At 38.6% G+C, this 27107-nt stretch overlaps 1 protein-coding gene across 1 annotated transcript; it reads left to right on the top strand.

Moving 5' to 3' along the window:
• The first annotated feature begins 14647 nt into the window (after positions 1 to 14647).
• Positions 14648 to 18005, top strand: ARF6 (ADP ribosylation factor 6). The gene has a single exon (XM_045567686.1). The coding sequence runs from the start codon at positions 14716 to 14718 to the stop codon at positions 15241 to 15243; it is 528 nt and encodes a 175-aa protein (XP_045423642.1). The 5' UTR covers positions 14648 to 14715; the 3' UTR covers positions 15244 to 18005.
• Positions 18006 to 27107: the final 9102 nt, after the last annotated feature.

Genomic DNA, 27107 nt, shown 5'->3' with positions numbered 1-27107 from the left:
CTCGAACTCCTGAGTTCAAACAATCCACCCACCTCGGCCTCCCAGAGTGCTAGGATTACAGGCATGAGCCACCGCGCCCGGCCTGACCCGTGGACCCTTGGATTATTCACAGGTATGTTGTTTAGTTTCCAAGTGTTCAGAGATTTTCCTGTTATTTTTCTGTTATTGATTTCTAGTTTGATTCCATTTGTAGTTGAAGAACATACTCTGTATGATTTCAATTCTTTATAAATTTGTTGAGGTTTGTTTTATGCCCCAGGATATCATCCACTTTAGTATATGTTCCACAGGCACTTGATAATAAGGAGCATTATATGTTGTTGAGTTGCGTGAAATGTACTATAAATGTCAATCATGTCTTGTTGGTTGACGCTGTTGTTGAGTTTTCCTATATCCTTGCTGATTTTCTGTCCAGTTGTTCTATCAGTTGTTGAGAGAGGGGTTTGAAATCTCCAAATATAATTGTGGATTTGTCTCTTTCTCCCTTTTAGTTCTCAGTTTTTGTTGCTATTTATGTTCCTTTATTCTTCTCTGTTTATAATTGTCTTTAATATTTCCTCTCCATACATTTAGAAACACATCAGAGGGTGTTATAATTTTTGCTTCAATCATCAAACATAATTTAGACAATTTGAGAGGAGAAGGAAAATCTATTTCATTTACCCAAAGTTATGCTTACCATGTTCTTTCTTCCTTCCTGGTGTTCTAATGCTCTTTTTTTTTTAAAAAAAAAAAAATCTTTTCCTTTCCATTTAGAGAAATTCTAACTTCTTTTAAAAAGTTGAGATGGGATCTTACTACGTTGTGCAGGCTGGTCTGGAATTCCTCGGCTAGAGGGATTCTCCTGCTTTGGTCTCCTGAGTAGCTAGGGCTACAGGGTATGCCACTGCACCTGGCTTCTAGCCATTTTTAAGGATAGGTCTGCTGGTGAAATTCTCTTAGTTTTCCTTCATTTAAGAATGTCTTATTTCCCCTTCATTCCTGAAGGATATTTTCACTGGCTACAGGATTCTGGGTTGATAGTTCTTTTCTTTAAGCATTTAAAAAATGTGCAACTTCCGAAATCCACCATCATCAAATTGTTTTTTCTCCCGTAGGTAAGGTGCTGTTTCCCTCTGCCTTCTTTCAAGATTTTTTCTTTGTCTTTAGCTTTAAGAAGTTTGACTATAATGTATCTTGATGTGGGTTTCCTCAGGTTTATCCAGTTTGGAGGATAGGTCAGCTTTTTGAATCTGTAGGTTCATGTCTCTCACCAATTTTGGGGACATTTTTAGCCATGATTTCTTTGTGTGTTTTTCAGCTTCACTCTATTTTTCCTCTTATTCCAGGACTCCAATGACATAAATGTTAGATATTTAGTTATAGTCTCACAGGTCTATGAAGATCTTTTCTCTTTTCTTTCTTTCCTCTATTTTCTGTTCTTCAGACTGGGCAGTTTCTATTGTTGTATCTTCCAGTTCACTAATTCTTTCCTCTGTCCCTTCTATTCTGTTGTTAAACCCTTCCCTTGGGATCTTCATTTCAGTTGTATTTTCTAGTTCTAAGATTTTGAATTGGTGCTTCTTTATATCTTCTATATCTCTGCTGAGACTTTCTATTTCTCTGCTGAGACTTCATATTTTTTTCAATCATTTCAAGTATATTCACAATTGCTCATTAAAGCATTTTTATGCTAGCTGTTCTTGTAAAATCTTTGTCAGATTATTCCAACATCTTTGTTATCTTGGCTTTGGCATTTATTGTCTTTTTTCAGTCAGTTTAATAACTTTTTATGATGACTGATTTTTGGTTAAGACCTGAATATTTTGGGTGATATGGTATAAGACTCTGGATCTTATTTAACCTTCTGTTTTAGCTGGCTTCCTCTAACACCCGCCCAACAGGGGAAGGGGAGCACCACCTTGTTACTGCTAGGTGGGAACAGAAGTCTAGGTTCCCTATTTATTTAGCCTCTGTTAACACCCTGGGTGGTGGCTTTTTGTTATTGTAGGGTGGACGTGGGAGCACTGGCTACCCACTAGACCTTCAGTGATGCTTCCCTGGCTGGAAAGGGTAGGAATGCCTCTTTACTGCTCTCCACATGGTTTTCACTGACATCATACCACAAGAAAGAGTGGTATTGGGGATAAGAGGTAAAAGGAAAAATAACCTGTTTTTCTATACACTCACATTTCTGACACCAAATGTGTGGGGTTTTCCCTTCACATTAAGCAATTCTCCAACTCTCTAGACCCTGACTGGGTGTCCTACTATTCAATTATGACAGTAACTACCTAGAATTAGCACACACCCCACAGGTTAAAGATTCAGTCTCACAAGGCTGTCCTCCCACTTCAGAAACCAGTCTTAAATCTTAGGTTTTGACCTATACTTCTGACCAACTGGCTATAAATCAGGGGCTCTCGTGATTCCCTTCTCGGGTTTGATAACTTGCTAAGATGACTCATAGAACTCAGGAAAGCACTTTACTTACTATTATTTGTTTATTATAAAGGATAAAATTCAGGAACAGCCAAATGAGAGAGATGCACAGGGCAAGGTGTAGGGATGGGGGTGCATGGAGCTTCCATGCCCTTTCCAGGGGTGCTATCTTTCCAGCACCTTGCTGTGTTCGCCAACCTGGAAGCTCTGTGAACCTTGTTTGTTAGCCTTCTTATGAGTTTCATTATGTAGGCATGATTGATTAAATCATCAGCCGTTGGTGACTAACTGAATCCCCAGACTCTCTTCTCTTTCTGGATCTTGAGGTCAGGGATTGGGACTAAAAATTCCAACCCTGTAATCACATAGTTGGTTCCTCTGGCAACTAACCCCCATCCTCTAACCCTTTTTGTCCTTTATGTGAGCATAAACTCATGTATGTTAGATAGGGGTTTATTATGAATAACAAAAGATGTTCCTTTCACTCCTATCAGTCAGGAAATTCCAAGTTTTAGAAGCTTTGTGCAAGGAATTGGGGACAAAAATCAAATATATATTTCTTCTTATTATATCACAATATCACAGGAAGGAAGGTAATGGTGGGAGAGGGGGCTGGCCTTCTTATGATGAAAATCCTGACTTTCCACTAGGCCTCCTCTGGCACCAACCCAACAAGGAGGGGGAAGAGTGCCTCCTACTGCCAAGCAGGTTCCCCATGTAGTCACCTTTGACACCAAGAATTAGGGTGGGGTTCATTACTACCTGGAGGGGATGGAAGTCCCTGTACCCTACTCTACTTGGTGAGAGGGCAGGAGTGAAACCTCATTAAGAGCCTGGCAAGCCAGGTGTGGTGGCTCCAGCCTGTAATCCTAGCTACTGCAGAGGCTGAGGTGGGAGGATCACTTGAGCCCAGGAGTTGGAGGCTGCAGTGAGCTATGATCACAGCAGTGCACTTCAGCCTGAGTGACACAGTAAGACCCGTCTCTAAAACTTAAAATAAATAAATAAATAGGGCCTGGCAAGTGTGGAAGCCTAGTCTCTGAGAAAAGAAAAATAGCTCAGAGCAGTCTGAGCTATGCGAGGTATACAAAATTTATCAAGCCCAGAGAGTCTTGAGAAGAGGACTTCAGTCTCATCCTACACACACCCACACACACCCATGCTTAGGGGCAATTGTTTAAAGGCATTTGGTTCCTGACTAGCTGCCTTACCCATTATCTTCATGTTCCCGGAATTTGCGATACAAAGAACAACATATAGCCAATCAATAGCTTAGGTTATTTTAATGTAAATTCTTGGTAAACAATTTAGAAACCCACTGGTAACTGCTGCTAATCCAAGAATATGTTCAGGGCGATTTGAAACTATGCTCTCAGGTTGCAGTCCTCAATCTCAGCCCAAATAGACTACTTACATTTAGTTTGCCTCAGTAAGGGTCGACAGCTCCCCACTTGGCCTTTTCTACCAGGGGTGGAGGTGGGGCCACAGATTTTTCTTTCATGTTTGACTAAAGTGATTAGTTTCTAAGAGTTTTCTGTCTTCCTAGGCTGCCCCTTCCCTGGTCCTTTGGCTAAAGAGAGAAGGCTTTTCTTGGCTTTTTTGACATTTCCAGGCTGCAGGCTTCTTAAGCTCCAACTTTGGAAGACATGAGGCAAAAAGAGAACCCAGGGAACTCACTTCTAAGCCATTCCTTGAGTGTCTAGGTCCCTAGCCAGTCTGCCTCCTCTCTCCACCTTTCAGTCTTCTTGTGCTTCTTTTATTTGTAATACTTAGGGTTTTAAATTTTACTAAGAGGGAAGAATTGAAAAAAAGTATACTTATTCCATCTTCCCAGAAGTGAAGTCTATTGTATTAATTTTTATGATTACCTTCTGTTTTGGGAAAATGATACTGACAGAAAAACCCCTCTTCGCTATAACAGAATACCACAGGGGAAAAAAAAAAAAAGAAAGAAAAACCTCTCCAGTGATTCCATGATATTCCTCTCTCTTCCCACATTAATAAAACCATCGCTATAGCATGAGGGAATGCATTAAATTACTCTAAGAGCTCTATAAAACAATTCAGGGATAGGTCAAGAGACTAGGTCACAGATCTATTTAGTGCTCTTTATAAATTACATTAGACTTATCAATGGTCTACTTCTAACTCCTCTGATTTTAATGGTGGTTTTATGATGTAACAGTGATGGTAGTATGTAATTATTACGTATTATATAATAGCTGTTATTATACCACATATATTATAATTCTCTTGAAGCATTAAAGTCTGTGACTCTGATATATTTATTTTGTTAAAATTTTGTTTTGCTTGCACACTACTTTTTCTTGACACATCTTGTAAAACTATCACTTTGTTTATATGTAACAGAAGACTACTAGAGCTTGCTTTAGCAAAAAGAAAGGTAATTTAACATACAGATACAGGGTATGTCATGAAACTCTGGTTGGTATGCAGCTAGACCCTGGGAAGAATCTGGAATGTGGGGAAATAGTTTCTGCTTCATCTCTGCTTTTCTCCACACATTTGCTTCTTTCTTTCTCCTTGAAGACTAACTTCTGTCTGCCACCCAGTACTCAAAGCAGAATATGGCTGTGACAGGCTCTAATTGACAGGATGCAGATCCACTGGGAAGAGAGAGACTGGTATGGGTTTTCTTCAGATCTGACTCTAAATTCTTAAGAATGAGAATCCAATTAGCCAATTAGGATCATGAGTCTACCTGTGGTCCAGTTGGTATGACCAGAGCTGCATGTGTTGAGGAATCACGTGGAAAAACCAGGACTGCTAGGAGTCTACTCCTATATTCTTTGGATGGGGCAGCAGTTTCTAAAGAGAGCCTCAGAGTGTCAACACATTGGATAACTTGTTCTACTCCTAGAATCTTTGATATACTGTTAAAGATTTATCCATACCAAAAGTGTTATGAAGTTCCAGGTCAACCTTCTTACATCACCAAGATTACCACTGTAAGCACACTGAATTCATGACTTATTTTTCCTGTAATGTTAAAAAGACATAATAAACAGCAGAAAGACCCATTTTCACATTTGGAAATGAAATCAAACATCAGAAACTGCTTCAAAGGCTCTGAAACTTTCCTTTTCTGGCATTGATCTAGTTAATTTGGAAAGTTGGCACACAGGGTAGCTGACCTTCTCACAATGAGGAGAGCACAGAACTATTACCCTAATTCACCAGAGAGGGTCATAGCACCAATGATCCAGATTAAGGAATTGTAATGTTACCCCTGAAGCTAGTCATTAACTCAGCATGTTTATGTTATTTGACCATTATTTGTGGACATATAATCCAGTAGGTGTCTTTCTAAGTCTATTGGAATATAAATCTTTCCTACTTGAAATGGAAACAAACCCATAAATTGTGCCAAGTTAAGCTGTTGTTAAATTGGTTACAGTGTAACATTTACAATCATTTCCACACTCATAAATCTTGGTCACTGTGCTCAAAACTGTATCTTACAGCAGAAGCTACTACAGAAAATTATATACTGATGGTTCAAAGGTTCTAAACAGCATAGAAGCTGTTCCATTGTTTGTTTTTAGAACATATACTATGTGTGTTTATAAAGCAAAATAAAAAAAGGTTATGGAGCAGGAAATTGCATATGAATCTACCTGGTTATAATTTCCTAAGGAATTTTATCTTTCCAACCCAAAACTGGGTTTTAGGTTAAGGTATCAGTTTACAACATTGCCAAGTTCTACTTTTCAATACTTTTCCTTTTGTCCTTCCTTACTTCTTTTTCTTCTTTCTCTGCTTTTTTGCTTCTTTTCTTCCTCTTTCTCACTCATTTTTTAAATTCATTCATTTATTCTCTCTCTTTGAAGCAGCACTGTGTGGCACTTAAAGTTATTTTGTTTGTATATTTTCTAATCTATAAACAGTTATAAATTTACTGACTTACCAACTTTTTCTTTTTTTTTTTTTTTTTTGAGACAGAGTCTCACTCTGTTGCCCAGGCTAGAGTGAGTGCCGTGGCATCAGCCTAGCTCACAGCAACCTCAAACTCCTGGGCTCAAGCGATCCTACTGCCTCAGCCTCCCGAGTAGCTGGGACTACAGGCATGCGCCACCATGCCCGGCTAATTTTTTCTATATATATTTTTTTAGTTGGCCAGATAATTTCTTTCTATTTTTAGTAGAGACGGGGTCTCACTCTTGCTCAGGCTGGTCTCGAACTCCTGACCTCGAGCGATCCACCCGCCTCGGCCTCCCAGAGTGCTAGGATTACAGGCGTGAGACCAACTTTTTCTTGAGATTTGGAAGATTCATTCTTTTTTCTGGGTTCTACAACATGGAAAGTTCTTCCACCTTGCTTTTCCCACCAAGCTGGCAATTAGAAGGATTCGTGTGAGAAGCTGAACCTCCAACCAACAAGTTAGGAAGTAAGGCAGATAGATAGAATGCAAAATACTATGTTAGAGGCAAAAAGTAATATGGAGAGCTAATATTGCATAATGCCTTAGATTAGCAAATCTGTTTAGTACTATTGTGACCTATTCCCCAATTAGAAGTCAGTGTTTTGCTTATATACCATTTCCTTCATATATTTATGGGAGAAAACAAGCAAAAGCAGAAAAAAGACAAAACCTATAAATTAGGAAATTTTAAGCTGGAATCACTATAAAGGTAGGACAAGGATTTTAGCCCTCAGATCTTTGATGTCCCTCGAGTTTCTTCCTGAATAGCACATCATCTGCACCAAAATACAGCTGTATAGTATGTTACTGTATCATATTAATAACATCACAACTGTGTAACTAATAGCACAGGGCCCAACAACTGTTATTGCAAACACTACATGCATTGTTTCTTAACTTAATCATAAGGTTGGGAGTATTCAGTCAATTAAGCAGTCTGAATGACTTTAGCCTCTCTGTTCTTAAAAAAACAAAACTCAGCAGATCAATATTGTAAACTCTTTGTCAGTTTAGGCTGAATAATCTTGATTTGGCATAGGACGTGGTGGTGTGCCTGTAGTTCCAGTTACTTGGGAGGCTGAGGTGGCAGGATTGCTGGAGCCCAGGTGTTTGAGGCCAGCCTGGGCAACATAACAATACTCTCTTAAAAAAAATACTCTTTTGATACCAAAAGTCAAATTTCTGAGACCGTATTCTGCTTCTTAATAGAGGATGGTATCATATCTCCAGGAAATGAAATAATGCTTCTCACTGCAAAAATTTTAGTGATTTAAATGGCTGATATAAAAACAGTATAGTCACAAACTGCCATGAGAAGGAACATAATTTTAACAGATTGGAAATGATGATGATTTTAGAATTCTACTTGTCTGACATCATTTTCAAATGACTGCCTAATGGAAAAATTAACACAATCAGATGTTCAATTTGTACAATGTTGATAATTTTATTTTGCATTCTTTAAGTTAAAATGTGTGCCATTCACGGTTAATTACAGTCAGTAAAAATTGACTCTGGTTAAACTGAGCAGAAAGTAATTTTATTGGAAGTGTATCAGGATGCTATACAGACAGGAGAGAGAAGATACTGCTAGGATTATGTCATAGGAACCGTTGTCTTTGGACACATCCCATGGTGCTTTCACTATATAACGCTTGTTACCACTGGCACTTTCTGTCACTGGATATCTGCTACCATGCTTCTGGGCTCAGCCACTCTGAACTCTTGTCCCAGAGAGATTTGGATCTCTCAAAATTCAAAGTCTGGACCAGGACACTGATTAGTTAATTGGTTGAGACCAGCTCACTTACCCAAATCCTAGCTACCAGGAAGATAGGAAAGGGACAAGTATTAGTTTAGAGTTTATGAGCTTGGTCATCCTATGGTTGCCAAAGATTGTCTTACTTTGTCTTCTTTTCATGGTGCTGACTAATTAATAGTAGTTCTATTAATAATTTAATAATTTTAGCTATAATTATGGCACATTTTCAAAATATCTTTTTGCAAGAATCTCAGAAATATTTATGCTCTTGTCTGACATGTCTAATGTTTTGGTAGGTTATATTAGTGGTTAAAGTATTATTGCATCATACTATGCAAAAATATACATATGAAAGTATATATTTTGAGGATGAGGGATAACAAAATAAGTAGAGTTCAGAATTCATAAAATTTTGAATGTGAAAGGAACTTAGCAATTAGGTCAGTGGTTCTCAATCTTAGCTGCACATGAGGATCATTCAGGGGCCTTTAAAACAAATATCAGTGAGTAGGCCCTCAACCCCAGATATCTTGACTTAATTAATTCGGGGTGTGGCCCAAACAGCTTTGTGGTTTTAAAGCTCCCCAGGTGAATGAATCTAATGTGCAGCTAGAGCTGAAAATCATTGATCTGATCCTGCTTCCTGATTTCACAGATAAACACAAGACGGTAGAGAAAAGAACACAAAACTTGGATCAAAAAATCTTAATTTGAATCTCCTCTGTACGTACCATTTATTAACCTTAAGAAAGTTGCTTACCCTGTCAGTGCCTCAGCTCCTTCAACTGTAATGGAGAATAACAATAGATACCATCTTCAACGATTAAGAGAGCTCTTTCCCTTGCAGAAACAAAGAAATTGATTATCAACGGGGATGAATAACTTACCCAAGGTATACCTTGGTAAGCCAAGAGTGTTGTGGGGGTAATTTAAGGGTGTAATTTAGCTCTTTCCCTTCACTTCTACCATACACTGGACCATGTTGTCCGAGTGCTTATTGTCTGAAGCCATAATTATTAAACAATTTGTTAAAATAGCAACTATAATTCAAACTTTTGTTTTTAATTCTATCATTCCCTCTTTTAATATTCCTAAAAATGAGATACAGGCATCATATTCAGGTATAACTAAAGTAATTATCAAGGTTTTCATTGGGATACAACATTTTTTATGGTTAAAGAGGAAGAACTAGAAAGTAGGTCCTCAGCTGACACAGGGAGAGGGCAAGGGAGTGAACTATCATTTTGGCACCCACAGTGTCTCTTTAAATACTTAAAAATAGGTGGGGCAAGGCCGCGGTGGCTCACGCCTATAATCCTAGCACTCTGGGAGGCCCAGGCGGGCAGATTGTTTGAGCTCAGGAGTTCGAGACCAGCCTGAGCAAGAGCGACCCCGTCTCTACTAAAAATAGAAAGAAATTATATGGACAGCTAAAAATATATATAGAAAAAATTAGCCGGGCATGGTGGCACATGCCTGTAGTCCCAGCTACTCGGGAGGGTGAGGCAGAAGGATCGCTTGAGTCTAAGAGTTTGAGGTTGCTGTGAGCTAGGATGATGCCACGGCACTCACTCTAGCCCGGGTAACAGAGTGAGACTCTGTCTCAAAAAAAAAAAAAAAAAAATAGGTGGGGCAGGGTGGCTCGGGCCTGTAATCGCAGCACTTTGGGAGGCTGAGGTGGGAGGATTGCTTGAGACCAAGAGTTCAAGACCACAGTGGGCAATAGTGAGACCTCAGCTGTACAAAAAAAAAATTATAAAAATTAGCCTGGTATGGTGGTGCTAGTCCCAGTTACTCAAGAAACTGAGGCAGGAGAATCACTTGAGCCCCAGGAGTCTGAAGTTGCAGTGAGCTATGATGACGCCATGGCATTCTAGCAAAGGCAACACAGTGAGACCCTGTCTCAAAAAAAATGAAAACTTTAGTGCATCCACTAAGGTTACCAAGAATACTTACACATGAAAGTTATTTGTTTTCATTGAATTTTCTAGTTTTGAGAGTCTCAATCTTAACTGTTAAGATTAAAAAACATTTGAAATTTTATTATACTATATACCAGTCATTATGCTAGGCACTAAGAATTTAAAAGTGAAAAGGACATGAAACCTTTCTTACAGAGCTTATAAACACATAGAATATCAAGGGAGGGCTAATTCTTCTGCCTCAATTAGTAGTTTCAGTTGCAAACTGAAGGTAATAATTTTTCTAAAGATACACTTTATTATAGATTCTTACTTACCCTTTATTTCTACTGTGGATAGATTTCCTGGGGATCTATCCCTTCTTTAAACTAGATAGAGCTCAATTCTGGGTAAGTCTAGCCAGGGTTCCAAATGATAAATGGGAGAAATCATTAGCAAACAAGTATATGGTCCGGCCACCCTTGCCATGTGGTTAGAATTGTCTTTGGCACAGGATGGGATAAAAAGAAATATATGACAGGGTTTTATAGAATGTATGATTTTTCAGGGCTATAAGAATTTGGGAATAGGGCTGAACAGTGTGGGTTACTATTGTTAGAGAAGACATTCATTTTATTTTAAAAACAAGAAGTCTAAGCCATTTTTTACAAGTAAATATTTTTCTTATTAGATAGTATTTCAATCAGGAATATTACAAGCATATTATATGTGATTGTTGAACAGATTAGAAATTATGAAATGAAATTTTCTAGGAAGTCTGGTTTATAGGTAAGTTGGAGAAATCTCATTTATAGGCACTGAGAATTACTTTTTTTTGCCAACAGGGTCTCATTCTGTTGCCCAGGGTAGAGTGCAGTGGCTTGGTCATAACTCACTATAACCTCCAACTCCTGGGCTCAAGTGATCCTCCCAACTCAGCCTCCCGAGTAGCTGGGATTACAGGCATGCACTACCAAGCCCACCGGATTTTTTAATTTTTTGTAGAGACAAGATCTTGCTATGTTGCCCAGGCTGGTCTTGAACTCCTGCCTCAAGTGATCCTCCTGCCTTGGCCTCCCGAAGTGCTGGGATTATAGGCGTAAGCTCTGTGAGTTAAAAAGCAGAGATCAATTTTTCTGTAGTTGGCTGTTAAGAGTTTTTATTTGTTGGAAATTTAAAACAGTGAAACAGTGCAAACAGAGAAATGAAATACTTTGCTTCATAAACAAAAATTTTAGTTTATCTGTAAAATATTTCACTGTGTGGAAATAATATTTTTAAAATTAAATGTTTCTCTGTCTAGTACTCTGGGAGGCTGAAGTGGGAAGATCACTTGAGCTCAGGAGTTCGAGACCAGCCTGAGCAAGAGTGAGACCCCATCTCTACTAAAAATAGAAAAAATTAGCCAGTCAATTAAAAATAGAAATAAAAAATTAGCTGGACGTGGTGGCTAACGCCTGTAGTCCCAGCTACTTGAGAGGCTGAGGCAGAAGGATTGTTTGAGCCCAGGAGTTTGAGGTTGCTGAGCTAGGCTGACGCCATGACACTCTACTCAGGGCATTAGGGCAACAGACTGAGACTCTGTCTCAAAAAAAAAAAAAAGTGTTACTCTGTTAAAATTGTTAATTGTTTCAAGAAGGAATCAAGAAAATAAAATGTTTCATCTGTGGTATGATTAGTAATTGCCTAAATTATTACCATTTGCAGATGTTTTGGTTTTATTAAAATACACTTACTTTTTTTTACTGGCATGATTAAGTTTAACAGTTTCATTGTGTGTTTATTTTCTGGGCATTATAATTTTTGTTATGATTATTACTTATATAATTATATAATGATCATTCTAGATACCCAATACTCTAAGATATTGTCATATCTCTAAGAATACTCTAAGATGCCACTGTATGAAGCTTGTCAGGTAACCCATTACTCCAAACATCCAGAATGAAAAAAAAATGTGCTTTTCCTTTTTAGTCTTATCTGTGGTATAAAAGGGATTCATTCCTTCAAATAACGATTGAACTTCTCATACCTACATGCTGTCTTATAGTCACTGGGGATATTGTGTCCCTGCCTTCATTATGTTTGTATTCTGGTGGAAAATAAACTGAAAATGGCTTTAGAAAACAAATTTCTTAGCTCTAGCATAGTGCCAGTGCCAGGAAGATGCTAGTGCTTCCTATTGCACCTGTATTTAATTATACCACGCCTTCCATTGAAAAATAAATCCCAGTGCAGCAGGTCAATCTCCTATCTACTTCGTAAAACTGGATATCTGTTCTGAGAAAAGTATTACACTGGAAAAGAAGAAAATACAAACTTGCTTCTATTTGGCACATATCAAAAAATTCTTCCTCCAAATATAACAATTACTAATGTCAACTTATAGTTGCTCTTAGTAAATGAGCCAACAACTGTGTGAAGTAGACAGGGAGGTGGCATAATTTTTGGGTTAAGAGGATGGGCTGTAGATTAATGATTTAATTCCAGTTCTGTGACCGTCAAAAAAGTACTTAACCTCTCTGATCCTCAGTTTTCTTATGTGTAAAATGTTAATACTCAAAGCTAATTCATATCGTTGCAGTGTACACTAAAATATTTAAAGTATTTATGACAGTGTTTGTCATAACATTCAATAAACGCTATTTTCATTAGTGATATTATCACTCTTCAAGATTTTACAGATAAAGAAATTGAGGTTCACAAAGATGGAGACATAAGGATTCACAGCTATAAAATGGAGGGGTGACACTTGATCTTCAATCTTCTGGCTCCAAATCCTATCAGTTTTATGACAGTGCATCCTAAAGTAGATAGTAAATTAGATCATCGTTAGAATATTAATAAGTGAGGCTGAATTTTGAGGCTGAATTTTATAAGGTTATCATTTAACCTATCTACCACTATCAAATTTTCTTAAATTGTGACATAAAAATAATATGTTATCATATGCTGTTATAGCATCTTCCTTTTTTGAAAAAAACTACTTCCTGTTTTTTTTTCTCCACTTCATATTTTAGCTTTTACGTTAAGTCTAACTTTATTACTAACCATTTGATACAAAAAGGTTTCCTAAAGCCTTCCACAAATATTGTATTATTTAGTCCTCAAGTGGGGTGAAGCAAGTAAGGTCAGTTTACATAGGAGATAAACTCAGCAAGGTTTAGTGCCCAGATCCTGGCCATAGAAGTAGTTTTTCTGATTCTAAATGCTATGCTAATACCATCTAGGTTTCTTAAAGATAAGAACGGGTGGGTGGGTGAGAAGCTACTATTAGTCATACTGAAAGGTGATATTTAAATATGAAAAGTTACTGTCTTCTAAAAAGTTGAAAACGCGGCAAGGCACAGGAACTCTTAATAATATCGTAATTTTTTCATAAACGTGGGTTGGTCATGACAAGCATATACGTAAGGCTCAAACACTTAAAAGAAGGGCTTCAGAGTAAACTCAAGCCCCGTAAAAGCGCTGCACCGGCTGGCAGAGTCCACAGGAAACACTGGCTTCTCACGTGTCCTCCAGGAAACACAGAACTCGAGGGATGAAAGAAGCCCAGGAGAGGCTGGGAACAAAGTAAGAACAGCGACTAGGTCGTCCCTGGGAGACTCGGGGCGCGCAAAGGCTGGGGCGGGCTGGAGGGAGCACGCGGAGCATCTGGCGGGCACCGGGGTCTGAGAACGGGCCTGAAAGCCGCGGGTCAACACTGTGGAGCCCTCCCAGTGGATCTGCTCTCCTGATTCGGGCGGGGAGGGAAAGAACAGAGCGCAGATGAGAAAAACAGGCAGGGGAGGAAACTCTAGAGGAGCCACAGGTGGGATCAGGTTAGAGTCCGAGATTCGCGGGCTCCGGGCGGGCCCCACCTGCGAGCCCTCCGAGACGCCGTAGCCCCGCCCCCTCCGGCGCGTGGCGCCCATGATGCTAGGCGCGCGAGCGGCTCTCCTTACAGAGGTCGCTCTTGTCCGAACGGTCGGCCTCTGCTGCGCCTGCGTGGTCGGGAGGGGAAGTGAGGCGGTTTCCTCGGCGCCTTTTCCGGCAGCGGCGGCGGCAGAGCAGCGAGGAGGAGGTGGAGGCGGGAGGGAGCCCGCGCTCGGGGCGGCGGCTGGAGGTAACCTCCCGGGCCGAGCTGGAAAGACGGGCCTCCTCGGCCTCCGCTCCCCTCTGGGGCTCCGACAGTAACTCCCTTCTCCCTCTCTGTGTCCCTGCAGGCAGCGCACCGAGTTACGGCGAGGATCAATGACCTGACGGGGCGCCGGAGCCGCACTGCCTCTCGGGTGTCCTGGGTCGGTGGTGAGCCGGGTGTTCGCGGGCCGGCGGACGGGCCGGAGGGCCGCAGTGTCCCGTGGCGGGGTGAGAAGGCGGAGAAGCGGGAACCGCGGCGGCGCTCGCGCGGCGCCTGCGGGGGGAAGGGCAGTTCCGGGCCGGGCCGCGCCTCAGCAGGGCGGCGGCTCTCCCAGCGCAGACTCAGGGCCCCGGCGACAGCGGCGACTGGAGGAATCAAGTTGTGCGGTCGGTGATGCCCGAGTGAGCGGCCGGCCCGGGCCTCTGCCCCTAGGCGGCAACTCCCACGCAGGCCGCTCGGGCGCCCTCGCAGCGGGGAGGCTTCGTTTCGGTTTCGCAGCGGCGGCGGCGTTGTTGCCTGAGGGGAAACGGGACACCTGAATGCCCCCGGCCCCGGCTACTCCGACGCGATGGGGAAGGTGCTATCCAAAATCTTCGGGAACAAGGAAATGCGGATCCTCATGTTGGGCCTGGACGCGGCCGGCAAGACAACAATCCTGTACAAGTTGAAGCTGGGCCAGTCGGTGACCACCATTCCCACCGTGGGTTTCAACGTGGAGACGGTGACTTACAAAAACGTCAAGTTCAACGTATGGGATGTGGGCGGCCAGGACAAGATCCGGCCGCTCTGGCGGCATTACTACACCGGGACCCAGGGTCTGATCTTCGTAGTGGACTGCGCCGACCGCGACCGCATCGACGAGGCCCGCCAGGAGCTGCACCGCATTATCAATGACCGGGAGATGAGGGACGCCATAATCCTCATCTTCGCCAACAAGCAGGACCTGCCTGATGCCATGAAACCCCACGAGATCCAGGAGAAACTGGGCCTGACCCGGATTCGGGACAGGAACTGGTATGTGCAGCCCTCCTGTGCCACCTCAGGGGACGGACTCTATGAGGGGCTCACATGGTTAACCTCTAACTACAAATCCTAATGAGCATTCTCCACCCATCCCCTGGAAGGAGAGAAATCAAAAACCCATTCATAGGATTATCGCCACCATCACCTCTTTGAATCGCCACTTTTCTCTTTTGAATTTGAACTCTGGAGTTACTGTTCTACGGTTTGGGGGGGGTGGCTGGGGGTTTTCTTTTTTGTTTCTCTTTTTCCCTTTTTTTTTTTTTCCCTTTGCGTTAGGATGCTCTGATCTGACATTTGACATGAACACGAAGTGCTAGATGCTCTTGTTAACTTCCAGCAAATGGGATGGGGGAAATATAGCAGTTCTTGGTAAAGTCCTTTGTAATAATGGTTTGATTTTTTTTTTTTTTTTTTTTTGAGAAAATCTTTCTTTCCCCAATGTATGCTTTTTCCTTTTTGCCCAGTTTCCTTATCACTTGCTGTAGATGGCTTATTTTGCATTCATGCAGACTATGTTGCAAGTCTGTTTCATCTAGTAAACTGAAAATTATTGCTTAATCAAACTGCCGTTTGTCTTTTATATTTAAGGCCTTTCCTCCCTCCCTTATGAGTTCTAACTTTAACTTAGTAATTTCAAATGTGACCTTTTATATCTAAGACCAGTACAGTAAACTCAGCCCACAGTGGCAAATAATGAGTAATATCATTGTAATATGTTCCAGTTGCACATCAGTATGTTAAACAGGTAATGTAAGAAGTTTTTTACAATGTCAGCAATTAAGTTCTGAAACGTACATCATGCATGAGTAGGAATAAAACCCAAGTTCCCCCTAATGTAGCTAACTTGCGCTAAAAATATGAAAGTGTAAACCCATCAAGGACACAGATTTGTTTTTCACTGCAAATTTAGTCACTCTGCTGTTTTTCTTCTTTTTTAACTTTAAAAATAGACTCTTTCCAGAAATTGGAGCAATAATGGTGTATGCCACACACAAAATGTTTGTAGATATTTTCAGTGACTTTTGGGCAAAACTGGAATGTATACTTTTACCTTGTTTCAAATGTCTAAGACCAGTAGTTTTAAAAGTACTAAACCATTTACTTTGTTAATAAAGCATTAGCTTTAACAATTCAAATTATATGCACCTTTAACCTAGTTGAAAAAATACATATTTCCTGTTTTCACAGCAACTGATTAAGCTGAAGATCCAAGTCATTTTTCATAGATGAGTGATCCACATCTCCATTAATTAGAACACTGGAAAAGATGTTTTATAAAAGAGATATTTAATTTTGTTTATAGGATTAACTCATGCAGATAGATATCCTGTTGGTTCAATAGTACACTGTCTCCTTTAAAGAAGGAAATGTGATGAATGAATGATGTGTAGACTTGAGGGATGACAAAGGGGAAGTAGGATGAAGAGAAAACCTACAGATGACAATGAATGTAAACTTATTTTTCTTCAAGGGTAAGCAGTGTGCTCACTCGTGATATCCAGATCCTAACAAGATTACTTGGTTAGCTGGTTAGGACCAGTAACTAGATTGAGACCACTTATGATATTTTGAACCAAATGTTAATGCTTGATCACAGAATTGTGAAGCAGCATCTGGTTCTTATATAGCCTTAAGGATTAATTTTAGTGATCCTCAAGGAATTAAACTTAGGGAATTTCAGAAGTGTAGACTGCAAAGGCAGTATACAGGAAAAGGTGGAGTGGGTTTTGTTTATGAGGGTGTCTGAAAACTAAAATTGAGCGGGATATCAAGGTATAGTTGGACAGTATTGGTCCTTCAAGCTTTGGCCATATTGTATAATGGAGCTCTTACCAAAGACGTATAAGACAAATAAGGCTATTAAAAAAAAAAACTATTCAAAGTAAAACTCTTGACGAATATTGTACTTAAAGCAGATGAGAAAAGGTGCTACGTTGCAGGCTCCTGCTGGTGCAGAGGGATTTTTTTATTTCAAGATGCAACTAAAATACAGATTTCTGTTTCACTTTAGTAGAAGTATCTCTAGCAATGAGGCTGATAAATACAGCTAAGAACATTTTGGTTGCTTTTTAAAATTCCCAAAGCTCCACCATAAATGTAATTCTTAGTGTTTTGAATGATTACATTTTAAGGTACATAAACATGGGTTATCCAAATATCAATGCTATAGTAACATCCTGAAACAAAACAAGCACAAAGGTATAAATATGCCTAAACTGGAGGAAACTTGAAACCCTCATGTTAATTCTTAAATGTAGTATTTCTAACTTGTGAAGACAGATTGGTAGGCAGCCATTTTTTTGTGTCTTAAAATAACTGGGGGCATAGTTAAAAGATTTTATACATCAAGTGATTGATATTGAATGTTGCAGGTGAGATGTTATTTTGGTTTATCTGAAATGTCTGAAAAAAGGGGGGAGGGGGAAGCAAATATTTGAAATTTGGAAAACCCTAAAACTTTTGGTAAGAAATTGTAATTTTCACTTACATTTTCTTTAAGGATATAAAAGGTTTATAATTGATGTAGTTAAATTGAACCATAATCATTGGTGATTATGGAGCAGGTAATTATCACCTGCAGAAAAAATTATAATTTAAGAATTTAAAAAATAAGATCCTGAAATTTCTGTTTAATTGCATCAATTTCTGTATTTATGTGAATTTATAAACTGCAGTAAGTTTTGAATGAGGTTAATCTTGTTTTAATATAAGTAAATGAGTCTGTAGACTGTGATCTCCCCAAACTAAAAAGTACAGTACTTGGAATTGTGTTCTTTATGGTTGTAGTGTTGGTAAAGCACTAATATGCAGAAAATAAAGGAATTACACAGTGCAGTTTCTCACGTTATGTTACTCACTTGAACTAGATAAATGGGACGTGTGGTGTGTTGGGCCATGTTATTCTCCAGGGTATATGGTAAAAATTCATGATTTGGAAATCAGTTGACTTTTATAAGCACAGAAAAGAGAATGTTTGGTTCTTATAAATGCTGACTTTAAAGGAGGTTTGCCCTGTTTTAGTTCCACCAAACTTAATCTGATTTTATAATTTAGAACAGAAAAACAGTAGAAAATAATTTTTAAAAATTGGAAGGTCCTATAGCAGTCTTTATTCTATTGTTTTTCTAAATCACAACCTTAGCATTTTTAGTACAGAGTTGTGTCTAAAGAATTGGCCTTAAGTTTTAACCCTTGACAGTAGACTTGGATTTTAAAAGTTTCTTTTAGAGGTCAAAGTTGCTTTGTCAGATAAAAATGTCAGAATTGTAGTCACTTAGCAAAAATAGTAGATAAAAAATAACTTGTTGGATAAATGAGTTTTTTAAACACATTTTTGTAAGCATTCCCTCCTGTATCAGCTATTTTTATAATTTGGTTTTAGAATGTCTTAATGTTATCTGTAGTATGATTTAACCCCCATGTTAATATATATTAGTGTATTTAGTAGTATGGTTTATTAAGATAATTATCAATTTGTCAGTGATAGCAGTATAAAATATTTCCCTCTTCAGTTTTTATGCTTTAATAAGCTTAGAAATATAGTAGCTATAATCTGAATGGTAATGGAGCTTTTTAAATTCTCAGTCATTTCCTAAATACCTTGACAATCAGGGTTATAAGTAAGGCAAGTCTTCTCTCTTTCCATGTAGGTAAAAATTGTATTATAAAATCATATATAGCAATTATAAATAACTTTTAAGTCTAATCACTGAGCATAATGTATAACATTCAGTAGAATCTAGCTTTTTGCTTTAATTAAATGGTAGAGACTAAGTAGTAAAGATTATAGTATTAGGAAGTTTATAAACATGGAATATTGGGAGATGGAGCCATAGAAGAGGCAAAGCAACTTCTCCCTGCTTTGCCAAACTTAAAGTTGCCAGACTAGATTAGTGAGTTGAACTGGCAGAGACCACATAGATGAGATCAAACAAGGCAGAACAGGTTTGTAGAGGGATTTAGGAATTACAATTGAAATTTGTTATTAAATTAGCTCAAGTAGTGGTAAACTTCATGAGAATTAAACTATAAGAACTAACCTCATTTTGTGGAACAGTAAGAAAATGTTTTAATTTTTAACCTTTTTTTCTTTACAGTGTTTTATGACTACTTGAAATAATTTAAAAACGAAAGTATTTGTCAATCTTGTCCTTGAATATCTTTTCATTTGTTGGAGAATATATATTTCCTCCATAGTATTTGTTTTCTAAGCGTGAGAGTAGGTTTATTTATTGAGAGTGTACTAATATACCTGGCATGGTTTATGTGCAGGAGATACATCAGTGAAAAAACAAAATATCTGCCTTCATGGACTCACATGGGGTGGGGAGAGAGAACAAAGATCAGATGATAAGTAAAAGTCTGTTAGGTGATACAATATATATTATGTAGTGTGTTATAGAGGAATAGGTAGGAACATGTTCAGAGAAGGCCTCATTGAGAAGGTGACATGAACAAATATTTGAAGGAAGGAAATATTAACATTGGTATAATTGACATAGTAACAAAAAGATAACATGTATAGTGTAGAGCTGGGGGTGGGAAAACTATGGCCAAGGGCAAATCTGGCTGAAGCCTGTTTTTATAGGGGCTGTGCTAAGAGTAGTTTTTACATTTTTGAAGGATTTTTAAACATTGTAAGGAAAAAATACCATGAATATTTGACAAAGATAGTATGTGGCCTGAAAAACCTAAAATATTTACTATCCAGCGCTTTGTTGACCCCGAGTCTAAAGCCCAATTTTTTAAATATTATCCAAATATACCAGGATCAAAGAAATCTGTACCAATAACTAAAATAGTAAAACAAAACACAAAACTATCAAAATATATAGGAAATCCAACAATTTAAAGCAAAAGACCATTGTTTAATGAATGAGTCTAGTCAAAACTTTTGGGAACAGAGGCATAGAGAATTTACCACGTTCACACATTTAGCAAGCCCTGAGATTTGCTATTGAGTAGTCTAACCTGGAATTTTTTTTTTTCCTAAATACGTTTAAATGTGTGAAATTAGAGTAGTTTCTTGGTTTGAGTTTTAACATCATTCTTTAAAAACATCATTTGTGAATCATTTCATTTTAAATATTTCCCTTATTTTTATAGTAGTTTTACTGGTCTTAGGATTTAATTTAAATGTGCTGCTCTGTTCAAGTGCCCTTTCCTCCAGATAACCTAGATTAGTTTGGAGTATATTCAGATAACATCATTTAACTGGCTTTTATTCACTCACTAGTGCTGTAATCAAGTCTTGAGTCTAGTATTTTATATTAAGAAACTTTGGGGGGTGGGGGTAGGGAAAAAAAAAGGCTTTGTAAAAGAAAGTATTTTATTGACTTGGAAACTAAGATATTGCATGATATTTGATTTATTCCAATATTATTCCTTTAACCAATATAAACTAGAAAAATAATTTACTTCACATATAAATTATTTCTTGCCTGGAGAGTGCTACACTACTAATGTAGTAGGATGTGGAAGGTATGACTTATTTTTTGTATTTTATCCTCACTACACCCCCCATCCCAATAACTTTTAAAAGAGAAACTAAACAAAGTAATTTATCAGGAGTTATGGAAGTAAGTTTTATGGGAGACATTTACAAATGAGCTTTAAAAAAATGAAAACACTTGTTGTCACAGAAAGACGTATGTGAAATTGGTTATTTATGACAAAAGCTGCTTTCCATTACAGCTGAACAGGCTAGCTTGAGAAGGTCTTAGTATATGAGAAGGTAAGCAAAACAAAACCAAATTTGTTTCAGTTATAGAAGCAAGCATTAGGATCTTTGAAGTTTGTTATGATATGGTAAACCAAACTGTTTTATCTCCATATCTTTATTTACTTAAATAGAAGGTCTTGCTCTGTTGCCTAAGCTGGAGTGCAGTATCATGGTCATAGGTCACTGCATCCTCGAACTCCTGGGTTCAAGCGATCCTCCCACCTCAACCTCCCAAATAGCTGGGATTACAGGCTCATGCCATCATGCCTGGCTAATTTTTTAAAAAAAAATTTATTTGTAGAGATAGTGGTCTCGCTGTGTTGCTCAGGCTGGTCTCAAACTCCTGGGCTCCAGTGATCCTTCTGCCTTGGCCTCCCAAAGTGCTGGAATTACAGGCGTGAGCCACTGTGTGCAGCCCATATCTTTGTTTTTAAAAGTTAGTTTTATGAATAAGTCCTAGGTTGGAGTTAGGCCTAAGGAGATCAAATTGGGAAATATTCTAAGAATAATGCTTAGCACTTATTGAATGTTTGCCACGTGTCAGGCATTGTTCTAATCACTGAATGGGTATTAATTCTCTAAATCCTTACAACCACCTTGGGAGATAGAGTTCCCATTTTATAATTGAGGTAACAGGTACAGAGAGGTGCATGTTAATAAGTAGCAGAGCCAGGTTTTGGATTCAAGTAGTCTGTATTGTACTATGAATTTAACTGAGGTGATCCAGTGGTTAATAATGTTTATATATATATATATATATTTTGTGTGTGTGTGTTTTCTTATAAATAAATAGCTTGCTTTTTTAGAGTAATTTCCCTTAATTATTTGATCATCAACAGTTTGTGGGTTTTTTTGTTTTTTTTTTTTTGATAGAGATGGGGCCTTGCTATATGTTGCTCAGGCTGGTCTTGCTATATGTTGCTCAGGCTGGTCTCGAACTCCTACATTCAAGCCATCCTCCTGCCTTGACTTCTCAAAGTGCTGGGATTATTTGAGTCTTCTGTTGTGTTTTATTTTTTTGAGACAAAGTCTCACTCTTACCCAGGCTAGAGTGCCATGGTGTCATCATAGCTCACTGCAACCTCAAACTCCTGGGCTCAAGCAATCCTCTTGCCTCAGCCTCCCAAGTAGCTGGGACTACAGGACAGGCCACCACACCCGGGTAATTTTTCTATTTTTTGTAGAGACAGGGTCTCGCTCTTGCTCAGGCTGGTCTCAAAATCCTGGCCTCAAGTAATCTTCACGCCTCGGCCCTCCCGAGTGTTAGGATTACAGGCCTGAGCCATCCAGACCAGCCCCATTTGAGTCTTCTGTATAATGGTGAACATGGTATTAGACTGCTTGAGAGAATTTTTTTTCTGTAAAAATCATATTTGACTATTGGATTGTGAATGTTAGAGATCATTGTAAAGTATAGGAAAAGGTAAGGTTTTCACTGAGCAGATTATTTGCATGTTTATATAAGCAGATTATTTGCATGCTTATTTATATGTTATAAAACGAGTTTCTTAAAGTCCTTCTAAGAAAAAAGTTTTATAAAATTTAAAGTACACAATTTATATTATCTCTACCTGACAAATTCATAACTACAGACATTTCAGGTATCATTTAATAACTGAATTTCTTGCTTTATAGATAACATTACAACTCACTTTTGGGAACACATTATATCTTCATGTCAGTTAGAACCTAGAGGCGAGGGTCAGCTAAGGGCTTTTTTTTTACCGTTATTTATTTATTGTTTTAGAGATGGTCTCACTGTCACCCAGGCTAGAGTACAGTGGCCCAATCATATCTCACTGCAACCTCGAATTTATGTTACATGCATTATTGCATTTCAAATGTGTGAGAAGGTGTAGTGCAGTGGCTCACACCTGTAATCCCATAACAAGATCCTGTCTCTACAAAAAATTTTTTAAAAGCTTAGTTGGCACCAGGTGCGATGGCTCATTCCTGTAATCCTAGCACTATAGGAGGATGGGGCAGGAGGATCACTGGAGATTAGGAGTTCAAGACCAGCCTGAGCAACAGCGAGACCATGTCTATACCAAACATAGAAAAATTTGCCAGGCGTGGTAGCACACACCTGTAGTCCCAGCTACTCGGGTGGCTGAGGCAGAAGGATCACTTGAGCCCAGGAGTTTGAGGTTGCAGTGAGCTATGATGACACCACTGCACTCTAGCTGGGGTGACAGAGTAAGACTCTGTCTCATAAATGAATGAATGAGTCAATGAATGAATAAATAAATAAATAAAATAAAAATATATAAATAAATTATCCGGGTGCGGTGGCACATGCCTATAGTCCCAGCTACTCAGCAAGACCATCACTTGAGCCCAGGAGTTTGAGGGTGCAATGAGCTATCCTGTGATCACACCACTGCTCTCCAGCCTGGGAGACAGCAAGACCTTGTCTCTGGAAAAAACAAAGAAAAAAAGTATGAGCAAAGGTGCATAGGTAGTAAATATGCATATGATATTTGGAAGATAGAGAATGCACTCATTTGACTAAGGTTGCTAGGTACCCAATTAAATTTTAATTCCAGACAATGAATAATTTTTAGTACAAGTATATCTAAGCACTATACTAAAATTATATACTAAAATTTTTTTTAATCTGAAATTCAAATTAAACTGGCTATTTAAATTTTATCTACCATCCTGTATCTGACTTGAGTGGTATGAGAGGAAGTAAGGTTCAAAATGGAAGTTAAAAAATGAGATTTTTAGAAGGCCTCAAGAGCTAGACCAAATAGTTTGGACATTGTTTTGTGTGTAATGGGAGCCACTGAATTTTTATATATGTAAATTTATATATACACATAAATTTATATGTATGTGTATATATATAACAGGAGAGAGTCACAACGTTAAGGAGTGTTAATCTAGTAGCTTTGCATATAATCATGTATCAGGATCGTGGATAGAGATTGGAAGAAATAAGTCCTTTTAGAAGACTTTATCAATAATTCAGTTGAGAAAATGAGGGCCAAGTATGGTGTAGAAAAAGTGAGAAAGAAGTGAGATGAAATAAATTGGTGAAATACATTACTTACAGAAGAAGAAAGTTAAAGATTTTGGCCTTTAATTCTTATGTAAAAGATAATAGTAGCACCATTAATAGAAAGAAATCAGGATATACAGCATATTTGAGTGGAGAGACTTTGATAATTGGGTAAAGTATTTCATTTGCAGTACTGAAAAGAGTTTGAATCTGTTAGGCATTATCTCTTTTGTAATTATTCTTCCTCAGAGCAGTGTTTGCCCAGTAGAAATATAGTGGAAGCCACATATGTAATTTTAAATTTTTTAGTAGTCACATTTAGAAAAGCAAAAAGAAACAAGTAAAACTAATTTTAATGTCTTGTTTAACCCAATATATCAAATATATTATTTCAATATGTCACCAGTATAAAATAATTATTGAGATATTTTAGACTTTTATTTCATATAAAATCTTCACAATTCAAATGTATATTTTACACTTAAAGCTCATCTCAATTTGGACTAGACACATTTCAGTGCTCAATAGCCACATGTGGCTAGTGGTAATGATACTGGATGGACAGTTCATTCTTAGAAGGTGATTATGCCTTCCTAATACCATGCCTATAACTTCGGCAACTGTAGTAGAGGGTACCAGTTGAGACAATTTGGATGCGATGGATTTTCTAGGCCAGGGGTTGGTAAACTGTGAGCCAAATCGCGCCCACTGCCTATTTTTGTAATTAAAGTTTTATCCGAACACAGCCACAGTCATTCATTTGTGTATTGTCCATGGCTGCTTTTGCACAACAGCAAAGTTGAATGGCTATGACAGAGGTCACATGGCCCACAAAGCCTAAAACATTTACTCTTTGGCCCTTTATAGAAAAAGTTTGTCAATACCCTAAAGTCTCAGGTATAAAACATATACTTTATACAATTAAAATGAAATTCCCAAAAGAAATAATACTGAAATAAAGATTTTATATATAATGTTTCTATATATATATTTCCATATATATTCATTTATTCACCAAGCATTTATTGAAAGCCTACTAGGTTCCAGGAGCAATACTAGGCTCTATTAGTAGGAATAAATAAATATCCTTCATCTTCAAGAAGTTCACAGTATAGTTGAAAAATAGAGATGTGTACACAGATAATTTCAAAGATGTGTTATAGTATGAAGTGCATTGGGTGCACACCAGTGAGGCACCTTCCTCTGTCTAAGGAATGGGAAGTAGTGAGAAGAATAGAAGGCTTCATAAAAAGAGGTCCACTGGAGATTATTTTAAAGGATGAGTAGGAGTTATTCAGATGAACAAGAGGTGGATGACATTTTAGGCAGTGGAAGAGTTATGTACATAACTCAGAAGGTGTTAGCATGACACCATCAGGAATTAATAGCTACTTTATTATGCCTGGAGTATGGGGTAGACTGGTGTGAGGTAAACATGGAAGGAGTGTCAGAGACTGGATCACGAAGTGCCTTTGACTTTTCTAAGGAATTTTGGATTTTATAACTTGGGCACTGGGACGGCCTTGTGGGATTTTGAAGCAGGAAATTGAATGAGACTTACATTTTGGGGAGCTTACTGACTACCATGTAAAGGTGAACAAAGGTAGAGCAAAAATCCTAGGCAGGAAACCTACCGTAGACTAGGTGAGAGAGAAGTTCCCTAATTGAGGCAATGGATATGGTGATGGACAGGATAGAACACATTTAAGAAATATTTGAATGGCACTTCCCCAAAGTATAGAACACTTATGGTAGAAGATGACGCTTGGGAAAAAAAGGCTTCTGAGTTATTGGGGAAATACTTTATATTATGTCTGCCTTTGGGACTCACAAGGCACATTACCATGTTGAAGGTTCTTAGGCTGTTGAAGGTTGAAGGTTCTAAAGTCCTGCTTTAACCTAGTATTTCCCAAACTCATTTGATCATAGAACCTTAATTTTTTCTTAAAATACTGATTGCTATACTACGGAACCACTTCCATGGACTGTAGTTTGGGAAACCCTATTTTATTTTATTTTATTTTTATTTTTATTTTTTTGAGGCAGAGTCCTGCTCTGTCACCCTGGCTAGAGTGCCGTGGCGTCAGCCTAGCTCACAGCAACCTGAAACTCCTGGGCTCAAGCAGTCCTTCTGCCTCAGCCTCCCGAGTAGCTGGGACTACAGGCATGCACCACCACACCCAGCTGATTTTTTCTATGTATTTTTAGTTGTCCATATAATTTCTTTCTATTTTTTTAGTAGAGATGGGGTCTCGCTCTTGCTCAGGCTGATTTCAAACTCCTGAGCTCAAACGATCTGTCCGCCTTGGCCTCCCAGAGTGCTAGAATTATAGACATGAGCCACCATGCTCTGCCGGGAAACCCTATTTTAGAAGCAGAACCAACAAGTTTTGGCCAACCGAATGAGAAGGAACAAGGAGAGAAATCTGCTTGACTGGCTGCTGCTGAAGGTTACATATTAATATACAAAGATATAATTTAGAAAGAAGAAAAGTTTTAAGAGGGAGGAGGAGGCTACATGCCAGTTCTGACAGTAAGTTTTAGGTGCTGATGGCATGGACAGGTCTAAATGGAGATATCTAGTAGATAGGTCAGGAGTTCCAGAGAGATCCAGACTACAGATAGCGGCTTAGGAGTTACCTTGTAAATAGAGTTAGCATGAAACCATAGATGCTATGGAGATTTCCCGGGAGTGAGAAGAGCAAAAGGCAGAGGATGGAACCCTGGGGGGAGAACATCAGTGTTTAAGGACTAGGTAGAAGAAGAGGGTGTTAACAGAGAAGACAGAGAATAAGGAGTCAGGGAAATAATTAGAGAAGGAGAGAACACCAATGTCATATTCTATAGACAAATTGAGAAGGTTGAAGTTCAGAAAGAATTCCTTAGAACTGACATTAGAAAGTCATCGGTCCAGACTGTACCGTTCAGTGAACAAAAAAAAAAAAAAGAAAGAAAGTCATTGGAACTTCCTTAGTTAGAAAAGTTTGCGTGAAGTGGTCAGAAACTAGTTTGCAGTAAAAAAGACAGGAGGCAGTAGAGAAGCTAATAGTATTCCAAAAAGCTGGTGATGAAGGGAAGATGATAGATGTTAAGGGTGTGATAGCCAGAGACAGATGTGTATGAAAGTTTATCAAAAACACTTGACTATAACAGGTCATTTAATTTTCAAAACATTGTTCAGATAAGTATTATAGGTATTGATGGTTGGTGG

This window comes from Lemur catta, chromosome 1, assembly GCF_020740605.2.
Source record: "Lemur catta isolate mLemCat1 chromosome 1, mLemCat1.pri, whole genome shotgun sequence".
NCBI lineage: Eukaryota > Metazoa > Chordata > Mammalia > Primates > Lemuridae > Lemur > Lemur catta.
Note: the sequence above shows the minus strand (reverse complement) of the source record. Positions and strands in the feature narration are given on the sequence as shown.